Genomic DNA, 16,133 nt, shown 5'->3' with positions numbered 1-16,133 from the left:
GGAGGCCATTTGGCTCAGCTTATCCATGTTGCCTCACTGCAAGCGCAGTCAACCTAGTCCAACTCCACTGCCTTTTCCCTGAAGCCCTCCAGAACTGTTTCTCTTCAGATAATTATCCAATTCTCTTTTGAAGGCCTTGATTGAATCTGTCTAATCTTTCCAACCTGTTCATCTCTTCCCGTCCATGCGACATGCACACCTGGTCCAATCTGGTCTGGTGGCACCTCCAACTCATCGAAAGGAGCTGACTTCATGAACACATTGAGGCTGGTGCTCTACCATGGAGCACGTCATCCTTGCCGCAGCCTCACTGGCAGAGCAACCAGATGACAACACATTCCTCGTGTGTGGCTCACAAGGCACCAAAGTACGCCACAAAGTGACCTACAAAGATAAGACATTTTAACCCTCCTGGCTGAATATATTCTTTGTGGGGACGAGGAGAGATTTTAACCCGCAGGGAGGGGCAGGGACCTTTAAAACAGAACATTCAGCCTTACCAGATTGTTTGTGTTGACACCTGCTGGAAGCATGCAGGAGATTCTTCACTTTATGTAAACTGGAGTCCCGTTATATCAACAGGATCCCAATTGCATTTTTGGGCCCAAACGGGGAAGATGCCACATTTTTCTCAGCACGTGAAGGGACATCGGCAGCTGTTGGGCCTTTGTGTGGCCAGGTAAAGCAAGAATGCTCCTCCTTGCCCCACAGAGAATGTTGTAGCCTACCCTAGGTTGGACTACCCCCATCCTGCCACCTACCCTTCAAGGACAGAGGTAGCAGATGCATGGGAACACCATCACCTCCAAGCTCCTCTCCACAGCTGGAATGTGACAGAAAAAACGTTTTTATGTCTTGATGCAGTTGTGTTGGGGCAGTTACAACTGGCGCATTGATTGCATAATGTGTTGTTTTTTACTTAAAAAAAATTTCTCTGCATATATAATACATTTTAATTGTTGTCGTTGGGCTTTTACTCTGTAACAAAAAAGAGAACAATTTGAGCTGCAGCTGAACAGCGGTTCAACTTGTTTCACGTCATTATTGTTTTTAAGTACAGACCTGTTGTGTGGCAGTACACAGATGCTCCACACTCCCTGATGGATTTGTCCCAGGCACTGGGTAAACATGTTTGTGTTGGATGACTTAAATTAGTTCTGGTTTTGAGTGAGTTGCATTATAGTCGTTGCTAGGTATTGCCCCCCTCCGCCTCACCCACCTTGCGCGATCATAAAGAAAGCTGAAACTCACTGGGCGTGGGGGAGGGGGCTGCGGGCTGGGGGGGACTCATTTTCACCTCATGCACCTGGATGGGAAACTCATGGGAGCAAGGTGTTTTTGGGTCCCCTCCCCACCCCGTGACCACCCCCCCACCCTCCTCCCCTCCCACCCACCACCCACCGCACCCCCCCCCCTCCCGACCACCCCCCCACCCCCAACCAATCTTTGTTCCTACTTATAGTTATAATTTTCAATCCTATTTCTAATCTTTGAAGATTTGGATATTTATGTATCCTTCTAACTGCAGTAACATTTGACTAGTGTAAAGATTAATGTGTTCTCCAGTAATAAAATTTAACTGCAACAACTAACACTTAAGGAATTCTGCTTCAATCCAGCTGGCCAGGGACTGTTTCTCGTCGAATTTCCTGGTCTTCAACTCCTGAGAGAGAAACCTGGGATGTCTAAAATACTGACTCCATTTCCTGCAATCTGCCCACCAGGACTAGAGTATCTTCTAGAGGTACAAAAGGCACTTGACCAATTGTTCATTTTAAACTTTTGTTGATGATACTAAAGGGCGATGCACACCTCTCCTGAACTTCCTTCAATAAAAAGAAACTTTAGGCAGAACGTACTGCAGGCAGCCTAACCGCTATCACCCATTCCTGCCCTGCCAAGGCATTTTCCAGGAAAACTGTTTACACTGAGAGCATCTCCTCATTGGTCAGAATTAAGAATTGAGACCACCTTGGCTAGCCAGAGAATGGATGGTAATGGATACCATCACAGAGCACTTTGTGACAGTGCTATGCTCTGCCATGACACAGTTGTTCGCTCTAAGAGACACGAAGGGAATGGTTCTCTGAGAAAATATTTCTAATAATGACTGGCCCCTTACAAGGATCTTGGGTTGGAAATTGTAAGACCACATTAAAATTAATGAAATAAAAATCAGGAGCTTCAATCCTGTATATCCCCAAATGATTCTCCCTGTACACTACCTCCTCACCAGGAGGCCCCGGTCAGGGACAGAGTCAGCCCTAATATCAATCAGCAGAGGAGGAAAACATAAAGGATTTGGGTGTAATTATTGACAAGTCATTGATAGTATCCAGTCACTGTACAAGCTTATTAGAAAGTCTGGTTATTGTTATGACCATAGCTGGTGTTAACTGTTGTGCAAGCCAAAACCCAGAGGGAAATTTGGCTTACGGGCCATACCCTGTATTTTTGTGTTCTGAAAATGAGAAGACAATGTACTGATCTCAGTAGTAAGAGGTCCAGTAACATTTTTGGGATTTTAAAAATTAACAAGAATAAAATAAAACTTAAGTACACAAGATTATTGTTACACAATTAAGGTTAGTCTTATAACCATTCCCCCCCAAAAACTCTCCACTAGAACAGACCCACAAGTGAACACCTTCCAGGCAATACGCCCTTATAGATGTCTAACTATAAGAAATCCAGTAATATTACCCAAGGCAAACTGCTGTAGCTTCAATAAAGGCATACCACATGACCTGTAACTCACTTTCACTCTGCTGTGGAAAACCAAACTTCAGAATAAAACTGCCTTTTGCAGCCCAAGACTTTTCTGGCGTGACTGGATGGCCGATTTAAAATGTATCTCCTCCCAGCTCAGAGCTGACAGCTCTCAACTCAACAGCTCAAACAGCTCTAGCTGCTATCTCAACAGCAGAAACTGCAGTTCCAGCTTTGGCTATCCTAAGCTCTTCACAGTAACTCTAAATTGCCTTTTTTCCCCTTTCATCTCATGTTCCATTGTTCTCACACCTCTTTGAAACTCAAATCCTTCCAAATATAAAATCTTTCAAGCCTCTATCTTGTCTTTGCCTTCAGGTCAATAAAATATAATGTCCCCCTTCTGAGAAACCTGAGAAGCTCCTGCAAGATGCATGCATGTTTCTTTCCATCTCAGACTTTCCTTTGATGTCCAAACAAAGTCTCAACTTATCTAAAAATGCAAATGCTAAATCTAACCTATTTACTTGCACCTCAAACATAACACCACTATCCTTTTCATGTTTTAATCCCCCCAGACAATCTGTCTACTATTAATCTCTGCCCATCTTAATTAAATCATACACACACACATACACACATATATACACACACATACACAAACACTCCCACACACACACCCACACACACACCCACGCACACCCACACAAACACACACACATAGCCTTCTCCACAGAATAGCACAATATTCCGAAAAATATTTAAAACATCTATTTCTCGCATTATTTATTTGGGGTTTTGATCATAGGTGGAAGCAAGTTGTTCTTTCACCAATCATTGGCGGGGATGTTTTTGGAACATTAGCAGGAATTGCAAACAATCACATTCATGACATGGATCTTTCCTCAACAGGTGCACTAAATGAGAATTGCGTGCTGTCCCTTATGACGTTCTCTCTGTGCATGTTAACACTTGGAGATTCACATAGAGCATGTGTCCCAATCCTCTACATACACTTCCAGTAACCAAGGCTCTGCCATTTTTTTCTTCGTTCATGGGATGCGGGCATCACTGGCTAGTCCAGCATTTATTGCCCATACCTAATTGCCCTGGAGAAGGTGGTGGTGAGCTACCATCTTGAACCACTGCAGTCCATCTGGTGTAGGCATGGCCACAGTGCTGTTAGAGAGGGAGTTCCAGGATTTTGACAGTGTAGAAACGGCAATGTAGTTCCAAGTCAGGGTGGCGAGTGACTTGGAGAGTAACGTGCAGGTGGTGGTGTGCACATACATCTGCTGCCCTTCTCCTACTAGGCGGTAGAGGTTGTGGGCTTGGAAGGTGCTGTTGAAGGATCCTTGGCAAGTTACTACAGCACGCTTTGGTAGATGGTACGCTCTGCTGCCATTGTGTGTCTGTGGTGGAGGGGGTGCATGTTTAAGGAGGGGGGTGGGATGCCAATCAAACATTCTGCTTTTCCCTCAAGAGCACTATTGGATAAAATTTCCCCACTGTGTGCTGAAAGGAATGAGTTGAACACAATGTGCCTCTTTTCCCCATAGCTCTATTGTTTACACATAGCAGAATTAGGTGCCAGTGTGGTTATATATCAACCATGAGGCCTTGTAGAGGGCAGGTTCTAATGCTGGATTATTTCATCCATTATCTTTTGAATATGCAAAGTAGTCTCATGAGAGATACAATGCTCGAAAGATCATTCAGAAGCATTTGACATCACACAGCAGGAAAGCACACTAAAAACAATCAAATGTAAAAACTATACTTAATCAAGTCATATCCCACAAAAGTAACCCACTACATGGCAGAGATGTTCACTGTTGTGCAACATAAGAAAGAAATAGAAAATCAATTAATCTCTGTTGTTTCACAGATAGATTGCCTTCTGATTCATCAGCAGTTGGAACTAATGGAAGGTAAGTGATTGTAGACACAGATGAGTTGGTATGAACACATCAACTTTAGTTCCACTTTGGACTGTGTACACAGTACCAAAGTTTTCCTTACACTCTGAAAATTGAAATAGCTTAAGTACATAAGAATTTTCAGTTGAAGTATGAAAGCCCTATCCACTGCCGGCATCCCCTTCCCATCCTAGAAATTTGGCCAGCATTTCCTCCCTATTTAACACGAAAAATGGGCAAATTGACAGGTTCATCTCACTGTTGTTTGTCAAATGATGCTGGCACAGGAGGCATAGTACAGTTTCCTAAATAACCCCAGTCACTGTGCTCTACTGTGAGAAATAACGTGCTGTTTAGAGAATGTGAAAAGACTTTTTAAAATCAGCTTTAAATGTTCTGTATTGGCAGGCAAACGTGTGGTACTGTAGCTGTCGGTGACTTTACATAAAAGCTCAATCATGCTAGCTAGTGCCTCCCCAATTTTAGTTGAGATACCATCGTTTTGGCTAGGATAAATGGCACTTTCACATAAAAATTTCAATTTCCCATCTGAATAACTGTGTGCATGAGCTTAGATACGCGAATGCCTATCAGATGATTGTTTGACCCAACATTTATTTTGTTTGCTCTGTGTGGCGAGCATTTTTATTCCAGTGAAGAGTAGAAGTATAAAAAGGGCAGTTTGTTCAACATGCTTCCAGCTTCCTCTCTTGCCAAAACATCCGATCTGGAACCTCAGAGACAGCTTGCTGCAGCTGGCATTCAGAGTTAGCTGGAAAAATGCATTGGCTAGAGACTTTGGGAACCACTGCATTGTCTTGCAGCAAAGTGGAAACTCGGTTACTGCCAACGATAAAATGGGAAAGTTGTGCTCAAGGACTAACTGCAGTTCAAGGAAAGATGAGAATGACATCAGGGAGGCCAATGCCAGTACACAGGCTGATGAATTGTCATTTCATAATCCCTGGTACAGGAAGGAGAATTGTGGTAAAGTGGGGTTCTATGTACCTATAAGAGAATGTAGTTAGTTGATCACGTGACTGTATTGACCAATCGCTACACAGCACAGGCTTTTTGGGTAACTGTAAGTCTAGAGCTGGAGGTGATTGCAAAAGCACACATGGGGCAGAATTTTATGGGTCCATTTCGGCGGAGACGGGGCCGTAAAATGCGGCGAGCCATTATAAAACCCATTGACGACAGCGGGAACGTAAAATCCCGCTGTCGTAAAATTCTGCCCATGGTGTTAGTGCTCTATTCTTAGTTCCAATCAACTACTGGTGTTTGTTCGATTAATCGGTCTCTCTGCCGATATTGCTCCAAGCACCAACTAATGTGTTAATATCAAGGGGGCAGCTAGCGTTCAAGCGAACCTGATAACCAAAAACATAAAACTAGCGACGAGGATGGGATCAATTGACAGCAATCAAGAAAGCCGCAGTAAGCCAGCTACGTTATTTCATCACTACCGTGAAAGCTGTTTGAAAGCACAGTCTCCTTAGTCATCGAGTATGCCGCGGTTTGGGCATCTTGAAACAATTGACCCCGTTTCCGATGACTGGTCCCATTATGTTGAACGCCTAGTGTTCTTCTTTACCGCTAACAGCATCGCGGGGGAGGACAAGAAGAGGGCGATTCTTTTGTCCACATGTGGGAACAAAATGTATGGGCTGATCCGCAGCCTCACATCATCTAACACCCCAGATACGAAGACTTTCGACGAGTTAGTAAACATTGTAAAAAACCACCTGAAGCCAAAGCCCTCAGTCACCTTGCAGCGTTTTAAATTCAATTTGAGGAATAGGCTTCCAGGAGAGACAATCACTGGCTATGTAGCTTTTTAAAGGAATTAACAGAATATTGTGAGTTCAGAACTTCAATTAATAACATATTGAGAGACTGATTGATATGCAGAATCGGGGACGATGCTATTCAAAAGCGATTGCTATCTGAAACTAATCTAGACTTCAGTAAGGCATTAGAATTGGCAACAGCCATGGAGAGCGCTGTTAGAGACTTGGAGGCAATAAAAGATACACAAAATGTCGCCGTCCATCTTGTAGGGCGGGAAGGGACGGTAACAAAAGGCACAAAAACATCGGACTCTGCAGAAAGGCGGGGAACCCCCACTATGTACAGACCATTGGAGAACAACAGTACTACAGTGAAAACCCACAACATTAATGAGAAAAATGCATCCAGGCGGCCTGCAGACGACCAACAGTTCAGAAATATCGAATGCTTTTTCTGCCACAGCAATGATCACATAACGTGGCACTGTCAAGATCGGCTGAGACAGCATTTTAAAGACAAAGGTAGAAATCGCAAAATCTGTCTTGGTGAAGAACCAGAGGAAGCAGAATCCAACATCTATTCATTGTACAACCTGAAAGTGGGTAGAACTGAGCCAATCCAGGTAGTCATTAGAGTCAATGAACAACTCATCAAGATGGAGGTCAATGCTGGGGCATCAATGTCTGTCATAGGAGAACATATGTTCAGACACTTGAATAAAGGAGTCCATCCTTTAAGTTTGGAACAATTAGACACTAAATTAAAAACATATACATAGTAGTAGCTGGGGCAGGTCCCAGTTTAATTGGTCGCAGCTGGCTCAAAAAGATTAAATTTCAATGGGCAAATCAGAACAGGAATTGTTACAAAAGTACGCTTCCATTTTCAGTGACGAGCTAGGAAAGATTCGTGGGCTACAAGTCAAGATTCACATATACACTAATGCAACCCCCAGATTTATCAGAGCCAGACCAGTCACTTATTCTCTATAGGACAAGGTCGAGACTGAGATAAACAGGCTGGAGAAGTTGAGTATCTTACAACGGGTGCAATTTTCCAAGTGGGCGGCACCTATTGTACCCATACTGAAGCCTGACCAAAGTGTTCGCTTATGCGGCGACTATAAGTTAACTGTAAACAGAGTGGCCAAACTTGATAGACACCTGGTATTGAAGATTGACGAATTATATTTGAAATTGACAGGGGGCATCACATATTCAAAGCTCAACATGAGTCACACCTACCAGCAGGTAGAGTTAGAAGAAGGCTCCAGTGAATTTGTGACCATCAATACATATCGAGGACTGTATCAATATACTCAACTACCCTTTGGGGTCTCATCAGTGTGTGCTATTTCCCAGCGTACCAAGGAAAATCTGCTTCAGGGACTGCTCCATGTCGTTGTTTATCTGGATGATATCTTAGTCACTGGACGAACTGATGAAAAACACTTAGCTACTTTGGAGGAGGTGCTGAAACGCTTCTCACAAGCGGTGGTATGCTTGAAGTGAGGAAAAGTGTCTTTTCCAAGCCAAAGAGGTAGTTACTTGGGTCTGCATTCCGCGGAAGAAAAGGTCAAGGCTATTCGCGAGGCACCTGCACCGAAAAATACTACAGAACTGAAGGCCTTCTTAGGCACGATAAACTACTTTTGGCGATTTCTCCCAAATCTATCAACCGTACTAGCCCTGTATTATGCATTGCTTAAGAAAAAGCATAAATGGATTTGGCAAGCTCCACACCAGGAGGTGTTTCTGAAGGTAAAGCAATTGTTAAGATCATTGGCCTTACTGGTCCACTTTGACCCAAAGAAAGAGTCGATTTTAACTTGCGACACATCCCCTCATGGAGTAGAGGCTGTACTTTCACATCGGATGGTGGATGGCTCCAAACGACCCATTGGTTATACATCTCGCACGCTCAGTACTGCAGAGTGACGATATTCTCAAACTGAGAAGTTACGTTTGAAGTTCGGAAATTCCACCAATAGCTCCACGGTTGCCATTTTCACATTATATCCCACCACAAGCCTCTGCTGGGATTATTTGGAGAGGATAAGGCGATACCCCCCATCGCATCTACTTGCATCCAGAGGTGGGCACTGATATTGGCTGCTTACAAATACACTTTTATTCACCGATCGGGAAGCCAGATCGCACATGCTGATGCACTGAGCCACCTCCCCCTGCCAAATAACAACGTGAAGGTCCCAATTCCCCAGGAACTTGTCTTAGTGCAAAATTCTTTAGATTCCTCCCCTGTCCAGACCAAACAAACCTGTGAGTGGACAAGCCAAGATCCACTTTTATCTCACGTCTGGGAGCAGGTCTTGATTGGATGGTCAGGCGAGCCAAAGTCTGATGACATGAAGTCCTATTTCAATCACAGATATGAGCTCACCTGCCAGCTCGGCATATTGCTCTGGGGGGTAAGGGTTATCGTGCCCCCGAGAGGGCGAAGGATATTACTGGCTGAATTACATAACGTTCACCCTGGCATTAGTAGGAAGAAGATGCTCGCACACAGCTACTTGTGGTGGCCAGGGATGGATGCAGACATCTAAACCCTAGTCAAAAGTTGTCTTCAATGCCAGCAGATACAAAAGCTACCCCCCTTAGCTGCATTACACCCCTGGGAATGGCTAGGGCAGCCATGGGTGTGCCTCCACGTCAACTACGTGGGGCCCTTCTTGGGCACGATGTTCCTATTGCTAATAGACGCCCACTCCAAGTTGATGGATGTCTACAAAGTCCAGTCACCCATGTCTGCTGCCACCATAGACTGTTTGCGACAGAGTTTTGCAGTGCACAGGTTACCAGAGGTGCTCGTGTCAGACAACGGGACTGCATTTACCAGTGGGAAGTTCCACAGGTTTACAACCCTCAACAGAATAACTCATATCAAAACCTCACCTTACCATCCCGCCTCTAATTATTTGGCTGAGCGGGCGGTCCAAATTTTTAAGTTTGGAATGAGAAAGCTGGATGGGGATTCCATCAGCACCAGATTGTCATGGTTCCTGTTCGCATACCAGACGACGCCACACATGACCACCGGTATTGTCCCCTCTGAGTTACTAATGAAGAGACATCTCCGCCCCTATCTAACTCTTATCAGACCGAATTTTGGGGGGAGGGAAGAGTGAAGCCAAGAGACCTAAAAGGCTACACATGATAGCCATAATCATGAAAAAGATTTCACGGTGGGAGACACAGTTCTCGCGATGAACTTTGGAGATGGGCCCGATTGGCTATTAGGCAAAGTGACTGCATGACAGGACCTCTCTCCTATAATGTGTCAGTAAACAGCCGAATAATTAGATGACACATGGATCATCTCTGGAGAAGAGAGGCAGTCCCACAAGAAGGAATGCAGTCATCATTTGCGTTTGAGTCTGTACCGCAGGTGGAAGAAATGTCACACAATTTGGAAGTACCGGTGGGACCTGTTGGACTGGAGGGGATCGAAAACAGAAACTTGTCCACTTCTACCCAAGAGCCTGGTGGACAGTTGACCTCTGAGAAGGGGTCTTGGAAAAACCAGCCAAGGCCGTTGAGCTACGACGCACGACAAGTCTGAGGAAGCCTCCTGAGAGACTTGACTTGTAAATAGTTATTCATGTAAATAATTGGGATGTTGTGATGCTTGTCAATTGTACTTTCAAGAGAAGAGGGAGGGATGTGGTAAAGTGGAGTGCTATGTACCTTTAAGAGAATGTAGTTAGTTGATTGAAGAAGCACACATGGTGTTAGTGCTCTATTCTTAGTTCCAATAAATTACCAGTTTTTGTTCAGTTAATCGATCTCTCTGCCTGTATTGTTTCAAGCAACAGCTAATGTGTTAATATCAAGGGCGCAGCTAGGTTCACTGGACTAAGTGAACCTGACGACCAAAAACATAAAAGGAATAAAACCAGCCAAGGGTCCGTGTGGAAAACTTGCATGTGACCATGTGAGGGGAGGGTGAATTCAGGCTCAGCTGTGATGCCCCTCAATGCTTAGGCCCACAAATAGACAATGAATAAAAATACTGGAAATTTGCATGAGTTACCACTTTCAGGAAATGAGAAAAAACGGGAAACAGGTAACTTTTTTTTTGCGTTTGTTTGCTATTTGAGCGCCCGTTCCTGCAGCTGCTTCCTGAATGCTCCAAATAACCTTACCCGCCACCGTCTGTGCGCTGTGGCAGCTGCTGGTGTCTGTGCTCTTTGCAAAAGGTTAGTGATGGTTCAACCGAGAAGTGGGCAAGTTTCTGTTTTCGACCCCCCTGTAAAATAAATAGACTATTGATTTGCTGGCCTTCCTTCGTCCTTCACGAATATGGCCCTGATGACATAGAGGCCTCTGAACTCTTGGAAGGATTCCAAAAAAAAAACCACGATCTCTGCTACAATATTCCAGTGGCACGTTGCCTTAGTGGCAAATTGCTGTTAGCAACTACTGTGAATTTCTTTTCAGCCCTGTTTGGATTTGAGACCAACAACAAATATGAAGTTAAGAACAAGATTGGCCAACAGATCTACTTTGCCACTGAAAAGTCGAACCTCTGCTGCAAAATATTCTGTGGGGCACAGCGATCTTTCAAAATTAATATCGTGGACAATATGGGGACTGAGGTAATACGCATGAGGCGGTCCTTGCACTGCGGCAGCTGCTGGTGTCCGTGCTGTTTGCAAAAGGTTAGTGATGATTAAAACGAGAATGGTTATTAATCTATTTTTGTTCCTTCCTAATCCATATAAAATTACACATTAAAGTGTGCCTGGCCTGAGTTAATCAACATGCCATTAGAGAGTCTTAGAGTCATAGGGGTCCACAGCACAGAAAAAGGCCCTCCGGCCCATCGAGTCTGCGCCGGTCAAACAAGTACCTAACTATTCTAATCCCATTTTCCAGCACTAGGCCCATAGCCTTGTATGCCATGGCATCGCAAGTGCACATCCAAATACTTCTTAAATGTTATAAGGGTTTCTGCCTCTACCACCCTTTCAGGTAGTGAGTTACAGATTGCCACCACCCGCTGAGTGAAAAAATTCTTCCTCACATCCCCTCTAAACCTCCTGCCCCTTACCCTAATTCTATGCCCCCTGGTTATTGATCCCTCCACCAAGGGAAAAAATTCCTTCCTGTCTACCCTATCTATGCCCCTCATAACAAATCATGCCCCACCCTCAATCTCCTCTGCTCCAAAGAAAATCACAGAATCACAGAGTGCAGAAGAGGCCCTTCGGCCCATTGAGTCTGCACCGACACGTGAGAGACACCTGACCTACCTACCTAATCCCATTTACCAGCACTTGGCCCATAGCCTTGAATGTTATGATGTGCCAAGTGCTCATCCAGGTATTTTTTAAAGGATGTGAGGCAGCCCGCCTCCACCACCCTCCCAGGCATTGCATTCCAGACTGTCACCACCCTCTGGGTAAAAAGTTTTTCCTCACATCGCCCCTAAACCTCCTGCCCCTCACCTTGATTTTGTGTCCCCTCATGACTGACCTTTCAACTAAGGGGAACAGCTGCTCCCTATCCACCCTGTCCATGCCCTTCATAATCTTGTACACCTCGATCAGGTCGCCCCTCACTCTTCTCTGCTCCAACGAAAACAACCCAAGTCTATCCAACCTCTCTTCATAACTTCAATGTTTCATCCCAGGCAACATCCTGGTGAATCTCCTCTGCACCCCCTCCAGTGCAATCACATCCTTCCTATAATGTGGCGACCAGAACTGCACACAGTACTCCAGCTGTGGCCTCACCAAGGTTCTATACAATTCCAACATGACCTCCCTACTTTTGTAATCTATGCCTTGATTGACAAAGGCAAGTGTCCCATATGTCTTTTTCACCACCCTACTAACATGCCTCTCCGCCTTCAGAGATCTATGGACACACACGCCAAGGTCCCTCTGTTCCTCAGAACTTCCTAGTGTCATGCCGGTCATTGAATACTTCCTTGTCAAATTACTCCTTCCAAAATGTATCACCTCACACTTTTCAGGGTTAAATTCCATCTGCCACTTATCTGCCCATTTGACCATCCCATCTATATTTCTCTGTAGCCCAAGACACTCAACCTCACTGTTAACCACCCGGCCAATCTTTGTGTCATCCGCAAACTTACTAATCCTACCCTCCACATAGTCACCTATGTTGTTTATATAAATGACAAAAAGTAGGGGACCCAGCACAGATCCCTGTGGTACACCACTGGACACTGGCTTCCAGTCACTAAAGCATCCTTCCGTCATCACACTCCCACATCTCCCACAACTAAGCTAATTTTGAATCCACCTTATCAAATTACTCTGTATCCCATGTGCATGTGCCTTCTTTATAAGTCTCCCATGTGGAACCTTGTCAAAGGCTTTGCTGAAATCCATATAAACTACATCAACTGCACTACCTTCATCTACACACCTGGTCACCTCCTCAAAAAATTCAATCAAATTTGTTAGGCATGACCTCCCTCTGACAAAGCCATGCTGACTATCCCTGATCAAATCTTGCCTCTCCAAGTGGAGATAGATTCTCTCCTTCAGAATTTTCTCCAATAGTTTCCCTACCACTGATGTAAGACTCACTGGCCTGTAGTTCCCTGGCTTATCTCTGCAAACCTTCTTAATAGCGGAACCACATTAGCTGTTCTCCAGTCCTCTGGCACCTCCCCTGTGGCCAGAGAGGAATTAAAAATTCGGGTCAGAGCCCCTGTGATCTCCTCCATTGCCTCCCTCAGCAGCCTGGGACACAAATCATCCGGACCTGGAGGTTTGTCCACTTTTAAGCCTGCCAACACCTCCAATACCTTGTCACTCCCTATATCAATTTGCTCAAGAACCTCACAGTCTCTCTCCCCGATTTCTATACCTTCATCCTCATTCTTTTGGGTGAAGAAGGGTGTGAAGTATTCATTCAACACTCTAGCGATGTCATCTGGCTCCACCCATAGATTGCCCCCTTGGTCCCTTATAGGCCCTACTCTTTCCCTGGTTATCCTTTTCCCATTGATATACTTATAGAATATATTAGGATTTTCCTTACTTTTACCAGCTAGAGCTTTCTCATATCCCCTCTTTGCTCTCCTAATTGCTTTCTTAAGCTCCACCCTGCACTTTCTGTACTCCACTAATGCCCCCGCTGATTTGCTTCCCTTGTACCTGCTAAAGGCCTCTCTTTTCCTTCTCATTGTAACCTGAATATCTCTGGTCATCCATGGTTCTCTGGGCTTGTTACTCCTTCCTATCACCCTAGAGGGAACATGTTGAGCCTGTACCCTACCCATTTCCTTTTTGAACACCCCCCACTGCTCCTCTGTAGATTTCCCCACAAGTAGCTGTTCCCAGTCTACCTTGGCCAGATCCTGCCTTATTTTACTAAAATCCACTCTCCCCCAGTCCAAAATATTTTTTTGCACCTTGTCTATTTCTTTGTCCATAACAAACTTAAACTGTACGATGTTGTGGTCGCTATCACTAAAATGCTCCCCCACCACCACCTCAGCCACTTGTCTGGCTTCATTCCCCAGAATTAGGTCCAGCACTGCGCCGTCCCTTGTTGGACCCTCTACATATTGACCTAAAAGGTTCTCCTGTACACATTTCAAGAAATCCATTCCATCCAAGCCCTTAACATTATGTCTATCCCAATTAATTTTGGGAAAGTTGAAATCACCTAATATAATTACTCTATTGTTATTGTTTTTACACACCTCCACAAATCATGCACATATTTGCTCCTCAATTTCCCACTGACTATCTGGGGGTCTATAATAAACACCTAACAATGTGGCTGCCCCTTTTTTATTCCTAAACTCTACCCACAAAGCTTCATTCGATGCCCCCTCCAAGATATCATCTCTCCTTACTGCAGTAACTGGCTCCTTAACTAATAATGCAACGCCTCCTCCTCTTTTACCCCCTCCCCTGTCTCGCCTGAAGATTCTATATCCCAGAATATTGAGCTGCCAATCCTGCCCCTCCCTCAATCACTTCTCAGTGATGGCTACTATATCACAATTCCACGTGTCAATCCTCACCCTTAACTGATCCGTTTTACCTGCAATACTCCTGGCATTAAAGTATAGGCCATCTAGCCCTGCCTTACTCCCTTGAAACTTAATTCAGCTGTACTCCCTCTGACTTGATTGTTTTACTGTATTATGATGCGTCCCTATTCTGCTAACATTGTGTCCCCTCCCCCTGCCGAATTAGTTTAAACTCTTCCCAACAGCACTAGCAAACCTACCCGCATGGATGTTAGTCTCGCTCTGGTTCAGATGTAGACCGTCCCGCTTGTGCAGGTCCCACCTTCCCCAGAAATAGTCCCAGTGATCCAGGAATCTAAAACTCTCCCTCCAGCACCAACTCTTAAGCCACGTATTCATCTGCACTATTCTCCTATTTCTGAGCTCGCTAGCACGTGGCACTGGGAGTAATCCAGAGATTACAACCCGAGAGGTCTTGCTTTTTAGTCTACTGCCTAACTCCCTGAATTCTTGATGCAGGACCTCATCCCTCTTTCTACCTATGTCCTTGGTACCAACATGTACCATGACCTCTGCCTTATCACCCTCCCCCTTCAGGATGCCCTGCAGCCATTCAGTGACATCCCGGACCCTGGCACCGGGGAGGCAACATACCATCCTGGAGTCATGTTGACGGCCACAGTAGCGCCTATCTGTTCCCCTAACTATAGAATCCCCTATTACTATTGCTCTCCTCTCTTCCTCACCTCCTGTACAGACAGGCTGCTTGTGGTGCCAGAAGCTTGGCTCTGTCTGCACTCCTACCATCAGCACCCCAATGCTCTTTCCTATCCATTGTGTCCATTTTATAGCCTGTCTAATTTTCTTCGCCATTGTGTTCAGGTGTGGATTACCGACATCTCTTGCCTCTAAGTCAGGTGGTTGTAGGTTCAATTCCTGCTTGCGAGTTGAGCCAATTCAGCCCTGAGGAAATATTGGAGTTGGTGATGTGTTTTGGATGAAATGTTAAATTAAGGTCCTGTTGGCTGTCTCAGGTGGTTGTAAAAGATCCCTTGGCACTATTTCAAAGAAGAGGAGGATAGTTCAGCCTGGCCAACATTTGTTCTCAACCAACATCACTGGAAAAAAGCTGCTGGTCTGACCATTATTTCAATGCTGTTTGTGGGACCTTGCTAAATGCAGGTTGTCTGCCACAATTCCTGCATTGCATCCATGTCTGCACTTCCAAAGTACTTCATTGTCTGTAAAGTATTTTGGGCATCTTGAGATTGTGAAAGACATTTATTTTTCTTACTTACAAGACTAATTTCACCTCCTTTGAGTTGCCATCCAATGCCTCTTCCAATTGCTCCATTTATCTCCAGCACTCCAATATTGCTCCCACAAGAAATATTTTCAGGGAACACAATTTGGAAGTGGAGTTGACCAGCTTCCTCACACCCTGAAGTTAGTCTAATATCTAAAGCACAAGATGACACTTGTCAAAGTTCTGCATTGCTAATGGGTTTCCTATATGCACCTGAGGTATCTTGTAATGTATATTTCATACTTTTGGGATCAAAAACCTTTTTACTTTGTTAAAAAATTATTACACTTTCCATAGGAAAGAAAGCATCTGTGAAACTGTGGTGATCTAATCTTGCCCAAAGTTTATCACTGTTTTTAAAATTTTTTCATAGGAGTTGGGCCTCAAAGGCAAGGGCAGCATTTGTTGTCCATCCCGAATTGCCC

General features: G+C 44.7%; 1 protein-coding gene across 1 annotated transcript in view; it reads left to right on the top strand.

The window, feature by feature from the left end:
* Positions 1–280: 280 nt before the first annotated feature.
* The window catches only part of LOC144694093 (phospholipid scramblase 1-like), a 35,776-nt gene continuing 19,923 nt past the window's right edge, over positions 281–16,133 (top strand). The window contains exons 1-4 of the mRNA XM_078564452.1: positions 281–367; positions 1,601–1,744; positions 4,598–4,640; positions 10,880–11,100. Coding sequence (XP_078420578.1) covers positions 281–367; positions 1,601–1,744; positions 4,598–4,640; positions 10,880–11,100 — 495 coding nt within the window. The remainder of the gene's footprint in view (positions 368–1,600; positions 1,745–4,597; positions 4,641–10,879; positions 11,101–16,133) is intronic.

The sequence above is a fragment of the Cetorhinus maximus genome, chromosome 19 (assembly GCF_964194155.1).
Source record: "Cetorhinus maximus chromosome 19, sCetMax3.hap1.1, whole genome shotgun sequence".
Lineage (NCBI taxonomy): Eukaryota > Metazoa > Chordata > Chondrichthyes > Lamniformes > Cetorhinidae > Cetorhinus > Cetorhinus maximus.
The sequence above is the reverse complement of the archived record's forward strand: the minus strand, read 5'-3'. Positions and strand labels throughout refer to the sequence as shown.